This window comes from Caloenas nicobarica, chromosome 23 (genome assembly GCF_036013445.1).
Source record: "Caloenas nicobarica isolate bCalNic1 chromosome 23, bCalNic1.hap1, whole genome shotgun sequence".
Classification (NCBI taxonomy): Eukaryota; Metazoa; Chordata; class Aves; order Columbiformes; family Columbidae; genus Caloenas; species Caloenas nicobarica.
This window is the reverse complement of record NC_088267.1, coordinates 3,165,980-3,180,840: the sequence shown is the minus strand read 5'-3', so window position 1 is coordinate 3,180,840 and position 14,861 is coordinate 3,165,980. Positions and strand designations below refer to the sequence as shown.

Here is a 14,861-nt window from a genome sequence, read left to right as displayed (position 1 = left end):
TCAGTTTGGCTCAACTCTGTTTGGCCTCCGTGTGTTTTCAGTATGTAAACATCAGACTCCTGGATGGTAGTGTGTTTGGACTCCATGGGGCCTGTAGGATCTAAGTGTTAAAAAAAAAGCAACGAACAATAAGAAAAACAAAACAGAAAAGCCCCAAGCCCCATGTTACAGTCCGTGCTTTGAAGTTATTTTTCCTATGCCGGTGATCGATGCAGCTGTGTTGTAAAGGCCTTGTTCTTGAGATGAGCCAAACTAGGCGCTTTTAAAAATTTTATTCCTCTTGTCTTTTAATCCTTTCTTCCCTAGTTAAGAGTGCATCCAGCCTCGTCTGTTGCAGTTCCTTCCCTCCCGCCCCCCTGTTCCCATTCCCTAGGGAAACACGGGTGTCAATCCGGTGTTGCAGGTCATGTTGTCCTTCCCGGGCAGCCGTCGGTCGTTGAACGTGTGCATGTTGATCACGGCATCCGCCTTCACCATGACGGGGGCCTGGGGCTTGTGTTTGACCCGGCGCTGGCAGGTGAGCGACAGCCGGATCTCGTCGGCCATGGCACTGCAGAAGGAGCGCTGGGGACAAAAAGCACCATTACTCCTGGTAAAATGTTCTGCTGACCTCTCTGCCAGCAGGAGGGCCCTGAAACGCAGCTCTGCAGAAGGCAGGCGCGAGGTTTAGGCTGCGTTTAAGGCATCAGCTGTGCTTAGTGGGACTTTAGTGATGTATGGGCGGCTGGCTGACCCCTCTCTCCTTTGGTGAGAATTGTACCTTTGAGGAATTAAACCCTGCGAAAGGCAGAGCTGCAGGCGGCTGTTGGTGCACTGGTGCGGTGTGTGATCCCTGCTGGGGCTGCCTGCTCTGTGTGCTGGGGTCAGAGGGCTGGGGAACCCCGCTGGGCTTGCTGAGGGGCACTTTGCCTTCATCTGTCTACTCCATCACATGAGCAGCTTGCTTTGATTTCTGGTCATGTACCTAAATGCGCTTTCCGTTTACCATAGCACAACACACAAGAGGGAAAAGCATAACAGCAATGCTCTGGTTTAATGAGCACTCGGCACGTGGGATGGGCTGTTTGTGTAAGTGTTGTGGTAAGATAGTGTGAGGCTTCCTGGTGGACTCTGACCAGTTCCTTGAAGCTCTTTGAACAGGAGTGGGGAGAAGAGATGGAGACTTTGTGCATGTCTACGTTATGCCTGGAATATGCAACACGATTGCATGTGACAGTGGTGGGTGGATATAACAGCTCAGAAAGGTCCCTCCCAGGGACCTCTTGTCCATATTGTCATGACTTACGTGTCGTCTTGCTCAAAACTGCCCTACTAATGTTTACCAGTGTAGTTACTGCAGCAGCAGATGCCCCTGATCGAGGGGACAGGATTTTCCCGCTGCGCTGGGGCTCCGGGAGCGGGACAGAGCAGCGGGCCCTGGGGATGGTGCTTTGGGGGTGCTGCATTTTAACCCCCGGGCTGTGGCCGCTTGGGCTTCCAGGCAGCACGGGCAGGGCTGGATCCCTCTGCCCATCTCCCTGTCTGGCTCTGGGGTCAGCATGCAAAACCCTCTAACGAGTGGGGAAATCGGTACCTGCTCGCGCTCCGCCGTTTTGCGCAGCTTGTAGATGAACTCCACCATGGCCACGAAGACAGACAGCACCAGGCCTGCTGCCAGAACGATGAAAATCCCACCGATGTTTTGGATGCCCAGAGCACTGGCCTCCTTGTTCTCATCCTCAGGGCAGCCGTTCCCCCGCCACCACTTCTCCTTCATGACATGGAGCTTGTCCTCCTCCTGCAGCTGGAGGATGGCAATGGTGATCTTGTCCCTGTACGGTGACCCTGGGGAGAGGGAACACGGTTACGCACAGGGGAGAGTACTGCACAAAGTAGGGGATGTCTCTGCACCAAGCAAAGCTTTTCAGACCTCTCTTCAACAGGCAGACAGCGTAAGCTTTGGGATTTGGAAACTCGCCTCTGGGAGCGGAATACTTTATCCTCATCGGTTGGATTTGCGGTAACCAGTCCCCTCCTGCCCACAGAACCCCCGCGGCTGTTGCTTACCCATGGGCGTCCCAATGCCATAGCCTTTAGAGTCGAGGAGCCCCCCGATCTGCGTGAGGTTGCAGTTGCGCTGGGTGATGTACTCGATGGTGGTTGACTCCATCAGCAGCGCGTAGTCGGCTGTCAGAGTTCGCTGGATTCCCTCCTCGTTGTTCTTAACGAGTGCTGTGGGTTTGCTGCTCATGAAAGCCCACATTTTTTCAAACGTGGAAATTTTGGATTTCTGGAAAAACAATTCCCCCCCCCGCCCCGAAATAAGAATTAGTCTTCTATTTGCTGAAACAGGGTTCTTTACAGTAAATGATAATACCAGTTTGAGAACAGATCACATAATGGAATCACTACCAATTTGACTGTGTTTTAAATCCCTCTCTGCTTTCCCTGCCCAGTGTCGTTTAGCATCACACTGGGTCTGTTTAAAGGTATTGGTCTCCTAACCAGAATCTTGTTTCTCCTGTAGTGTTTCTGCATGATGAGAAGACAGAGAACATTTCAGAGGGTTTGTCTTTCTCTTTCGCACATGCTCTGTTACATTTTTGTCTTTCCTCAAGCATCACAAGGAAACATGTCTCCTCTGAGATGTGTGCAACTGCCAAACAAATTTAACATATCCACATAAACAGAGGATAGAAATATTTGAGATTGTCTTACGGCTAAAAATAAACATGTATATTCTTTCACTATCAGCAGGCGTTCTGTTAAAAAAGGAGGAATATGTTTTCCATCTTACTATTCATGTGAATGTTTTATTCTTCTAGAAAATGCGTTGGGTGGGAAGATGTATGGTTATTTTATGTCTTTCCATAACATTTGAAATATACCATTTATCTATGGCCACCTTCTGAATTGTCTCTGTGTAGGTTGTCAGAAAGATAACTGGCTTCAGTCTGGAAATCCTCCCCAGAAAGCACTTGGGCTTTCTCTGAAGTGCCGCTCACTGGTCACTGTGTCCCGTTCCTCCCTCCGTCCCGGCTGGAAAAGCACTTGGACATTGAGGCTCATGTTCATGGTGCTGCCTGCGCCTTGATGCGCCGTTCTTTTCTGCCTCATTTCTTGTTTTTCCTGGTGTTGTTCCTGCGTCTTTGAGCCTTTTTATTCTGGAAGAGGCAGCTCCATCAGCTGAAAGCTCCTCGTCCTCGGCGCGCCGAGCAGGAGCCAGGGGCTGGGTGGCAAACAGGGGGCTCAGTCTTTGCGCTTTGCCTGGAGTCAGGGTATGCGCTCACCTGCATCCCGAGCATAGATTCTTCTGATAAAAACACTAAATAAGGCAGAATTAACTAAGAAAATCAGTCCTTTCTAATGCTTTCTATTCCAAATGCTTTGCCTGTCCACCCCAGGCATTTTTCAGCACATTTAACAGAAGTTAAACATTTTATGGCAGTTGCCACGTGGCCGAACAGCCCGGAGCTGGTTGGCATAGTGCAGTGACAAAGGCTGTTCCTCTGACCCTGCGGGCTCATTCTCCTGGCTGAAATATCCACAGACTCATTTCGTCTCAGTTGAAGCTTGTGTTTGTCATAATCCACCCGATGAACGTGCCGCCGTGGATGTGCCGGAGCAAATTCCATTCAAGAGGCAGTATAATCTCCCTCACTTGAAAATCTGGTCCAGTGCCTCTAAGGTAGATTTGTGGCATCTATCAAACCTCAAAGAGCAGCAAGAAATGTAGCCTCCAAAAGGATTATTAAATATCTGTACATTACAATGGGTAATTGAAACGAATAGCATACTCGGCTTGCTGATAACGACTTGTTTAACATTTATACAGTTCACATCAGAGGCCTCTGGGTTCACTGGCTCTCCCTTTCTCTCTTTCTCTTCCTTCATTTAATGCTCCTTGGGTGTTGACACAGAGCTCTTAAACAACATCAGTGTTCTCCCAGTTTAAAGCATAGAGCAAAATAAACTGGCAAAAAATCAATAGGCTGCATTTAGTGAAGCTAATAGGACTTGCATGAGGCATTGTTGCTCTTCAGGCAACTTAAATTACATGAGACAGGGCTCCCTGGAAGAGAAAAAACACTTTTCTCTTCTTAAATCACCGTTTCTGACCAGCTGAAAGGACTTAATTGTGGTTCAAAATGCCAGGAGGAGCCCAGGTTTGGCAGCTCCGGCTGCTGTGAGTCCAGCCTGCTCCGGGTGTCCCGGATGGGGACAGCGTGGTGGGGGGGACACCGGCGACAGGGGGACACCACCGTGGTGGGGGGGACACTGATGACAGGGGAACACTGTGCTTGGGTGGGCACCCCCAGACATGGGCCGTGTCCCCGCAGCAAAGTGCCGCTGGTGACGATGTCCTCGTGTCCCCGCAGATGAGGCCGTGGTGGCTCCTTCAGGCAGGTCAGGCCCTCGGTGCGATCTCGGGGTCTCCCCAAAGTCTAAAACCCGCCACGTCCTCACTGAGACCTTATTTCTTATTAGTTTCTTTAACTTAGCTGGCATGAGACGAGAACATTCCTTTTCCAAGTGAAGATTCACCAGCTGTAATTCTCAGCACAGCACTGGCAGTCGGATCGACCTGGCTGTTCGTTACAAGTCCAATTTGGAAGCGATTGTCGCTCATTGTGAGAAAAGCCATCAATCAGAAACCGCAGGAGTGGCCACGGCGAGGAGCGTCCCGTGCTCCAGCTCACACATAACTCAACCATCAAACATTTTTTCCTATTGGGCAAAAGTTGTTCCTTCCTCTGTCCTCCTCTGAGAACACTTCAGCTGTACTGCAAAGGCAGGTGCTTATTTATGGGAATTTGGGTGGTGTTACCTGAGAACATACCATTCATATAAGCAAAACCACCATCTTCATTAGGCACAATAATATTAGTAGTAATTTAGTAGTCAGTAAAGAATGCACGTGAGGTTTTTTTTATTTTCCTGGGTGTTTTGTGGACATTTTATTTTGCTGGACTTCTGATTTTACAGTTTAAGATAATTTACCTTCAAGAATCCTTACTGGGGTTAGTTACTGTTTGATATAGGCTGTGGGGAGATGCAAATTTCTTCTCTGTGGAATGAGTATTTACTCTTATGGGTTGCATAGAAGAAATCTGAGATAGTGGCAGGCAGACAGACCCTCCTGTGGTCCCCAGACCTCCCTCAGTGCCCACTTTGCTTTGCTGAAAAAGGCAGATGAAGAGGAACTCGGAAGCATTAAGATAAATGGCCTGACACCAACTTCTTCCTGGCAGAGAAATTCCAGAGTCATGAGCTCCTGAGCGCTGGGAATGATGGAGGTTGTTGCTGACAGGGACAGGCTGATCGGGGATCGTGTCCCTCTCCACGTGCTCCTGTCCCACCGGTTCATGTGAGTGGACCTTCTTGGGATAAAACCGTCGGGATCTGGTCCGCTGCCCTCTGCATCTTAATAAAACCCTGCATTAGTGCTAAATGACATGCCTGTATGAAAAGCTGCGTCCCAGCCCCTCTGAATTCAGCAATCGCAACGGCGCTGGGAACGCCTCTGAGTTCATCCCTTGAGTCACAGCCCAGAATCTGCCTTTAATAACCAACGCGTCAGGACCAGTCACCCAAATAAATTAATGGGATAGTTTAGAGGAGCCACTACGAGGCATCTTGCCAAGACATATATGCCTTTTTATCAGTGAAATTGGCAGGAAAGTAACTTTCAGGCTTAAGATTTTCAATTCCAGCCTGTATGAAAAAATAAATTGATTTTCACTAGCTGAATATACTTACTTGTGAGGATTTAATATTTCTGTACAAGTGAGTATGTAAGTACACACATACACTCACTCACACTCGTACTCCACACTGCACATAAACCCAGCATTTGTTCAGAGACAGCACGCTTTGCAAGATACGAAGGATTTCTGGCGTGATTTATAACGAACTCTAGATGCTGTTCCTAAATTAATTGAGCTGTGTTTATTCCTGTAACTCGATCTGCATTGCCAGGGAATAAATAGCTCCTCAAAAGTTCTTTTCATTAAGCCGAAATGTGCCAGTGGGGTTGGGAAAACTCTCCATTTGCCGCACAGAACAAACCTCGGCTGGAGCAGCCGCTGGGTTTGGGCTCAATTCAACAGGGACCTTCTGCAGGGAAGGTGCTTGGAGATCGTGCGATCCGCCTGTCCCGCCGTGCCTAATGTGCGCTTCGTGTTACGGCGTGTGAGCCAATAACAGGTACAGCCTCAGAAACCATAAAATGAATATATGTTGTAATTGTGACTTCAGTTAGCAACGGGGAGAGGGGGATTCAACCATGATGTGAGTCTAGGTGAGCTAAACTGTCCAAGTCTTGGCAAGGGTGGGAGACTGGAACAACCTGCTTAGAAGGAGAAGCAGCGGTGGCTTAGGAGCCTTTTTGTCTTTGGTTCTTTGTTCTCGGTCCCGCAGGCCTGAGCAAGTTCCAGCCCTGCCTGGTGCTGAAAGCCTGTGCCTGGTCTTACCTTGAAGAAGGTCATGGTAGCTCCGTCCTTCACCGCTCCGTACTCTATTTTCGTCTGCTTTGCCAAGTCATCTGCCGAGTCGATGGGGGATTCCATCCTCTCCACCGTCAGGAAGGCGGCGAGGTTGGCCGTATAGGACGAGATGATGATGAGGGTGAAGAACCACCATATGCCGCCAATGATCCGTGTGGACAGGGCTTTGGGCATCAGCTCGGAGCCTGGGGTGGGACAGGAAACAGAGAGAAAGGACCTGGACATTTTATACACTATATACATCTATATAGAATCACAGAATCACAGAATGTTAGGGAATTGGAAGTGACCTCAAAAGATCATCTAGTCCAATAGATATAGAAAGGGTTAGGTTTCACTGTCAAAACTGTACAGCGACACAATTAAAACCAGCTGGTTTTGAGGCAAATGACCCATGGGTCTTGCATGCAAGCAAATCAGTGGGGTTTTTGTAACGTTTGCAGAAAACCCCTCTCCCTTCACTGCTGACCTTGGGTACAATGTACAGGAAACATTCCAACAGAAGTGATTAACCAGGCTGCTTTTATGAGATTTAAATAGCAAACCATTGCGGAACTTTTATGAGTGTTTTGTTCTGCTGTTTAAAAAGTGCTTTGCTTTTATACGGATTATTTTTCAAAGGATTCACTCCAGGGAGTGTGTTCAAATACACAAGGTTTAAAAAAAATAATCAAACAGCAAGAGAAAGGAACTATCAGGGTCCAGTACTTTGAATACTGGTGAGAAGTGGGGAAGCAGGAGATGTTACAGCATAAAAGGGGTAACAGGTCTGGAATGACTTTTATTGAGCAGACATGAAGGACTAAATGGGTTGTGCTATTTTTGTAATTGCCCAAGATACCTTTTAAAGCCAGGAAAGAGCTTTGGGTTTGAAACAACTGCGTTCAGAGGATATATCCAACCTGGAATTCGCAACAAAGATTGGGCTTTGCAAAGCAGTTTTAAGCAGCACGGCACCAAAGCACATCTCAGAGTGTGGATTTTCTCCCCTGAGTGCAGCAAGGAGACCCCAGGGAGCCGAGGGGCCTCTGGGTGTCGGGGGCTGCTGTGGGTCTCCCCAAATCCTGCTGTGGGTCTCCCCAGGATCCTGCTGTGGGTCACCCCAAATCCTACTGCGGGTGTCCCCAAGATCCTGCTGTGGGTGTCCCCAGGATCCTGCTGGTTCCCTGCTCTCGCCCTTTGATGCATCGGCCAGCATGACATCAGTCTAGCTTTGAAATACTATTCTGCTTAGATGCAGAACAGAGTTAAAAAGAATCCAGCTCTTTTAATTTATCAGCATTTGCTCCGAGGATGATTCATCCTGCTCGAACACCTTGCTGGGAACTGTCCCCGTCCGTCTGGGCAGCCGGGTCTGGGAAGGGGCTGTCACCGGTGGGAGCACCGTGCATGTCACCGTGCCAACGCTGCTGTTCTGCTGCTCTCTGGGTAGAACTACTGATACACGCTAAGTTAAAGCGTGATAAATGCTTGACATTTTCTGCTTATTTTTATTCCTGGATTTTCTGCAATTAGATCACAGCTGAATTTTGTTCCTTTTTCAGAGATGCTCACAAGCTCCCCCTCTGCTGTCTTTTTAACAGATTTACTCTATTCATTCAATCTCTCTCTCTATATCCCTTTGCCTTATTCCAACTGCATATAGGAGTGTAATCCCACCCATACCCCATTTCTAAGGTCCCTATTACTGTGGTATCTTCCACCAGGAGCACTGGAAACATTCAGTCTCGCGGTGGCTGCCGGGCAGAGCTGCCTGGAGATGCTCCTCACCATCCGTCCGCTCAGCCCCAGCAGCCTTCGCCGGTGCTAGAGGGAGTTCCAGGCCATTTCACAATGTGCAGAATGACCAGATGAGGATAAAAATGGACACAGACCAGGGGGGATGATGCTCTGTCTTCTGTGGAAGTTGATTTAAAACAGAGCGAGCCAGGACAGAGATACTGAGATTAAACCAATTGCTTGAATGAACTGAAGTGGGGATTTGCAGATCTGTGGGATGCTGTGAGTTTGGGGAGCCCAGGGGGTGCAGGCAGCACGCTGCGCTGGGGCAAGGGGTGCCTGGGGGGCTGTACCTTGCTGCATCAGTGCTCCCATCCCGAACCAGAAGCTGTTCAGCAGGGTGAAGTTGTTCTCCACGATGTCCGAGCCCGGGTTGCAGGGGTGAGCGTCGTACCACTCGTACGGGCTGAACCTGCAGGCACAGGGGAAGCAAGAGCTCGTTAGTCAGGACATGGCTGAGAAGAACCCAAAGGAGCAGGAGAACAGGAGCCTGGATCCATCCCGAGCCCGGCGGGTGTGCAGCTTTTAGCCAGGATCCGGGGAGGATGTTCAATGGGAGAAACGCTAATATTTTCAGAGCTGTTTATTTACATTTTCCGAGAGTCCCAAATTTTGCAGAGATTAAATTAAAAACATAATTGGTGTAATTGCTTTTGAACCAGGCATTAATTATCATCTCCGCTTCCTTCTGAAATCCCTGTAGCTTCGCAACGGCCCTTTCCCAAAGCCCGGCCCACAGTCTGCATTAGGAGACAGTTCTCTCTGTAATTCTCTGCCAGACATGCTGTTACCCAAGGAGATGTCTTGTTGCTGAATTGCAGGGCTGCCCCCAGTCAGAGGGTGGGTGTATTTGGAGAAAAGAGCCCCAGCTCTGTCCCAGGTGCCCCCAGCAAACCCCCAGCCCCTCGGCCAGGTCTCTTGTCCTGCCCACCTCCCTCGGCTTTTTAAATAAGAAAAAATCAGAAAGGAAAGCAAGAATCAGACTGAATTCAGACCTGGCTTTATATGCTGCCTATGCCTTTAAAAACTTTCTCTAAATTTATGCCAGGGGTGTATAAAGGACGATGCCTAAGCCCTTTCTGTTGAATAAAGCCAGAGTTCAGGAATTAATGAAAACCTTCTTGGGCTGCCAATGAGAGAATATGAAACGGAAAGGGAATTGGTAAGATCAAATGAGCCTGACAAGATGACATGCTGAAGAACTTCAAGGTTTCTGAGCGAAAACCTACTGGTGCTGCTCAAATTACAGAGAAATATTCAGAAAACTGCAAAGCGGCGACGGAGTCTTCAGTGCTTGAAAAGCGAGTGGGGCCATTAGCGGCAGCAGAGGGTGACGAAGGAAGGAGCGAGCGGAGCTCGGTGACCCCACAACCAACGGGGGCTGCTTGGGGTCCCTGCCGGCTGGTTCCCCCTCCCCAGGTGCCGAACGGGCTGAGAAATATTTCATCAAAAACTCTGATTATTTTCTTGTCTCTTCTTGGCCTTTATAGTGGGGAAACAGGGGAGCATTTCAAATAAGATTTAAAGGTCTAACACGGAATACCTTTTGAGTCTAAATTGCATCTCTAGAGGAATTACTTATGGATGACCCAGTCCTCATTGTGATTAAGATGGATGTTAAAGCCACCGCCCTGGTGTGCACCCAAAGGTGATTAGCTGGCATTTGAAGGCCGTGCGGGTCTGGGGACGAGTGACAGTTCAGATCAGCAGCACGGCCCCTGTGGAACCTTGTGCCAGGGTCCCCGGACAAATTGCCCCCGTGAATTCTTAGAAATTGCCACTGTTGATGGCTCTGGGGGGGCGGGTAGGAGCAGAGGCTCCATCAATAACTAAAGACTGATTAAAAGGGGAAATGGATCAAATACATCCTTTCCCTGCCTCTAAATAGTCTATAAGTTGGTTTTAAGTGGCATTGACCTATGATTATAGCATCAGCAGAGGACTCTGGTGCCTAGTTCAGGAGACTCATGTCTCTGAATTAAGGCTTTGCTATTTCAATTGTGGTTTTCTCCCGAGAATTGAATTTTAGAGGCCTCGCTGGGGTCAAAAGCAGATATCGTTTCCATTACTTCTGAATGCAGTAAATATGTTCCCTATGCAACCTCTCGCTTTCCATCTCTATGTGTTGAAAGATTGTTCCTGCAGAACCTTAATTACACTGAACACTTGATGTTCTTTGAAAGAATAGGAAGACAGAAGAAATGTCAGGAGCAAACTGTGTGAAAAAGAAACAATTGCCGTCTTTCCTAGGTTCAATTTCAGCCCCAAACCAGTCTGGTAAGGAGGGTCCCCAGGGCGGGAGTACCCGGGGGGGTCCCAGGGATGAACAGACCAGCTCGGGTCTCCTTTTGCAAATGCAGCTTCTCAGGCCTTTTCACATCAGGGCTTGTCCCAGTGCTTCCTTCAGCCTCCCCTCCGTGTTTACTGCCACGAATTTCACATGCAGATACAGTTTTCGCATTTAACGCGCTTCGGAAGGGGCAGCTGGACAATTTGGGCTGGATTTGGCCATTACGCGAGTTGGGAAAAATAAACTCATAAACGTAAAATTGTGTTTGAATTGTCATTGCAAGCCACACAAGCAGTCTGATACTTTATGACATTGAAGTCAAAGATGTTCCGGCAGCAGAGCCCATCTAGCTGCGTTCTGCATGGCTAACAGACACATAAAGTGAAGGAGTTCTGTCAGTCATCGCAATATTTTTCCTTTTTGTAATTACCTTGGGTTCATTTTCCCAGATGAGTATCTTTTCCCGCTGAGAGCATCTGGTTCCCTCTCTGACACAAAGCAAAACCGTGGAGGAACCTGTCCTGCCCTTCCCCGGGGCTGAGCTGGGGCAGGACAAAGCCAGCAGCCACGTTTTGCCCAATTTTCCTGCATTTTGTGTGTCTGCGGCCGGAGGGGCCGCAGGGCAGAGCTGGCGGAAGGTCCAGCGATGTGTTAATGGCAACACAGCTCTCGGCGTTGTACGCGATCGTACCAAATGCTGCCGTTCTGTGCGTTAAGCACCGGCTCCAGAACCCCAGTGCTGGGCGGTTGCTGGTGCTGCTGCTCCCCGCGGGCTCCGTGCAAAGCGCCTGCAGAGCCCTGGGTGCTCACACAGCTCCTGCGGGGCCGGGGGAAGCGCCTGGGAAGCCGGTGTATCACCATTCGCCACAGATGTGTTGCAAATACTAGAGAGAACGATTGCAGTTGAAATGGGGAACATGGAGAGCATCCCGTGTCCCCTGGGAGTGACGTGCAGCCTCTCCGGCTCCGCATCCCAGCAGAGGAGGGTTCAGATGATGCTGCTTCGCCATCCCAGATGCTCTGCAGCGCTGATGCTGCTAAGCCGAGTTTACTTTGACAACTGCTGTTATGTGTAATTAGGATGTTTCATAGTAAACTCAGGAAATCATCTCTAAATGCCTCTGTGGACCTGAGGGATGTTGAAAATTGCAGATTTGTTGTAACATGGGGGTTAATGGATTCTGGTTGCTGCAGTTTTCGTGTTTAAGCTTTGCTTTGAGTATCTGTCTGATTGATGGCAGTGGATGAGACGGGAGCCGGTCTCTGGAGGATGCTCTGGGGAAGGCACCGCAGCCCGTGGGCTCTGCACAGACCCCGTCCGGGCTGGGGCGTCTGCACGGAGCTTTCTGAAGGCACCGCCCGCATAACTTCAACTGGAAGGAATGAGAAATGAGTCTCTAAAGCAGGTTGTGCTCAGGAGACGTTCCCAGCACGGTGTTTATGCGCAATATTTCAACCCAGCGAGGGCTGCGTGTGGCTGGGGGGGCGGCTGCGGGCAAGAGGGGGCAAGTGCTTTGTTTTGGTTTGAAAAGGTGGAATCACGTATTGAGAGCAGCCCCGGACGGTGCGTCTCATCAAAGACTCTGTGAAATTAATAACACATGCAAATATATGCAAATTCTGCTGCTTTTAAATATAGAGGTTTAAAACATGCTAATTAGATGCATATTAATTTTGTAAACAGATACATTGTCTGATCCGTAGCAACGGGTTCTCCATTCTTTTAGTACAGGAAAGGGTTTGTGGGAGCTTTGCTGGTGGAGGATTCAGAAACAGGAGGTGAAAACGGTGCGGGACACGGGAGCTTCTCCCTGGAGCAGGTAACAGGAGCATGAATGGCGAGGAGCAATACAGAGCAGGAAAATCACCCTTCGTTATACCAGGGAGATGCTAATGAAACAGAAAGGCAACAAAATTTCTAAAATCATAAAAGCAAGCGCATTTTAAAATTCTTTTGTACTGGAAGTCTACTAAATCTGTAGAACTGCCTGCCCTGAGACAGCGAAAGAGGCTTAGGGGTTTATGTTAATAAAGCAAACAAACACAAGCGCATTTAGGATGGTAAAGCAGTACAAAGGATAGAACACAGGCTGGAGCTGGCAAAGAGGGAAACAAATTCCTCGGTGGATGGCTCGTCTGTAATTCTCCCCACGGGGGCTCTGTGACCTCTGCAGCCACTCTGAGGTTCGGGTCCAACACCAACAGGGAGCCTGGCAGGTGTGAGCAGCCAAGAGCCACCCAAAGGTGATGGAATCGGTGCCGGGTTTGGTGCTGCGGCTCCCCCCGCAGGGCAGAGCGGGCCGGGGCGGCCCCCGCGTCCCTTACCTGGCAATGACAAACAGCACGCAGCTGACCCCCAGGTAGGCGAGGAGGATGTACATCCAGATGTCGGGAGAGAGGGGGTTGAGGAAGGAGAACACGCTGGGGTTAGTCCCATTGGGCTTTCGGTACAAGATGCTGACCCCCAGCGTCATGAAGGGCTTGGAGAAGTCTATGGCTTTCTCCCGAACGTGGGTGATGGTGAGAGGAGCAACCGCCAGATCAGCTTTCTGTGCGCGACACAGCGGGAGAGAGGAAGAGGTGTTAGAAACCGAGGTGTTGCCATCCCCGTTGGAACACCCACAGCAGTCAAAAACCCCCAAAGCGCAGCCCTGGGGTTCCCCGTTCCCCCGGCACAGGTTGGTCTCCGTGTCCCCGGTCCCTCCAGCCAGGCCAGCAAACACCGACCTGTCAGAGCTGCACAAACCGTGTTCGGGGGCTTCTGGCATCACTGACTTAAGAGCAAATGTGGTCGTATAAATTATGTTTCTCAAGATGAGCAACACGCGCCCCGCGCCAGGTGCTTAGCATACTCGTGCAAGATTTATTTAACATCTGGTTCTGAAAATTAAAATTCTAAATTAACCACGAGTGATAATTACCTAGAGATATAGTGGATTTGTCATTACTTGCAAACTTTAAATCAATATTAGCTGTCTTGCTAGAACATGCTTTGCTCCAACAGAAACTATGGGTTCACTTTAGAAATGGGTGAAGATCTCTGGTCTGGGTTGTGGGGGAGGGTTAGACTGATGATCTCGTCTGACATTGCAAACCTGTGATGGAAGTCAGTAGAATATTTTTAAATATATGGGAATCTGGGCCTTTTTCTGTAAGAAGAGTTTCTTTTATCCATTACATGTATATACATGTGTGTGTATGGAAGGGCCTTCTCTCCAAAGAACATCACTTTAAAGGTCCTGATGAGAAGAGTTTCAGGAATTCTCTAACAAGGGTAAAAATCCGTAGTTTTTTGTAACATGGTTCTTTAGCTGAGCCCTGGTTGCTTCCCTTTCCCTGTCACTGGCGAAATGGAAATATATTTTGAAATCATCTTGCTACAGAAAGTGTCCGTTTCGATCAGTGGCATTTGTCAAACCTTAGAGCAAATGGAAACAATATGTTCGCAGTGATCCCCTTGTGCCGGCGGTGGCTGCGGTGACGCCGATGGGAGCGGAGGGACGGGGGATTAAACGGGGACGTTCTGCATCCCCGTGCCATCCTGCCGGGAGGATGCTCAGCAAGAAATGCAGCGTTTTAGCTCCTCCATCCCCTCTGTGTGGCTGTCCTGACTCCACAGGGAAAACCAAGGGAATCTTGAAGGATTTGGCTACGGATTTTTCTGGAGGAGGGGACAAATGAGCAGTTCTGTGGTCAGCGCTCGCTCACAACTGCCTGTCTGAAAAAGCTTTGGCCAAATTTGCCAAAATGTTACAGCAAGCTAAATAACAGCCGGGAGTTTATGCTCCACCACAGAAAATGGAGAGAGGGAAATCTGCATGGATGCCCAAGGATCAAAACGCTTTTAGGGCAGAAATAAAATTTTACTGTGTCATTTCAGCAGCTCCTGTGATTTGATCACAGCCCCGTGTCCTTGGCAGTAAATGTCACGCAGAAGCGGAACGGAGCGTGGGTTAGGGAGCCCGCGCTGATGCTGTGTCCTGAGCTATTAAAGGCAGCACAGGGCTGCACTTCCATATCCTTTTTATCAATGCAGATTTTTCTGAAGGTGGCCTCTAATTAAGGGTTTGCTGACTGAGAGGATCTAAATCAAAACCCACCAAGGGTGACGCTTTCATTTGTCGTGCTCTGACATTACAGGCCGGGAAGTCAATTATCAGGCCCTGGCTGCTTCCTTCCCTCAGCCCCAACTTTCATGCTGTTGCACAGTAAGATGGGTTTTATTAAAAATGAGGAATGATACAAGTTCCAGTGGCTTAAAGGCCCTTATCCAGCAAAACCACTTAAGCACACACTTGTTTCCCTAG

The 14,861-nt window shown here is 49.1% G+C and overlaps 1 protein-coding gene across 1 annotated transcript in view; it reads right to left on the bottom strand.

Annotated features, from left to right (window-relative positions):
- Positions 1-369: 369 nt before the first annotated feature.
- Positions 370-14,861, bottom strand: part of GRIK3 (glutamate ionotropic receptor kainate type subunit 3) — an 85,231-nt gene continuing 70,739 nt past the window's right edge. Inside the window, exons 11-16 of the mRNA XM_065650387.1 lie at positions 12,880-13,103; positions 8,558-8,676; positions 6,453-6,670; positions 2,047-2,269; positions 1,574-1,824; positions 370-564 (exon numbers count right to left, since the gene is read on the bottom strand). Of these exons, the coding sequence (XP_065506459.1) occupies positions 370-564; positions 1,574-1,824; positions 2,047-2,269; positions 6,453-6,670; positions 8,558-8,676; positions 12,880-13,103 (1,230 nt within the window). The remainder of the gene's footprint in view (positions 565-1,573; positions 1,825-2,046; positions 2,270-6,452; positions 6,671-8,557; positions 8,677-12,879; positions 13,104-14,861) is intronic.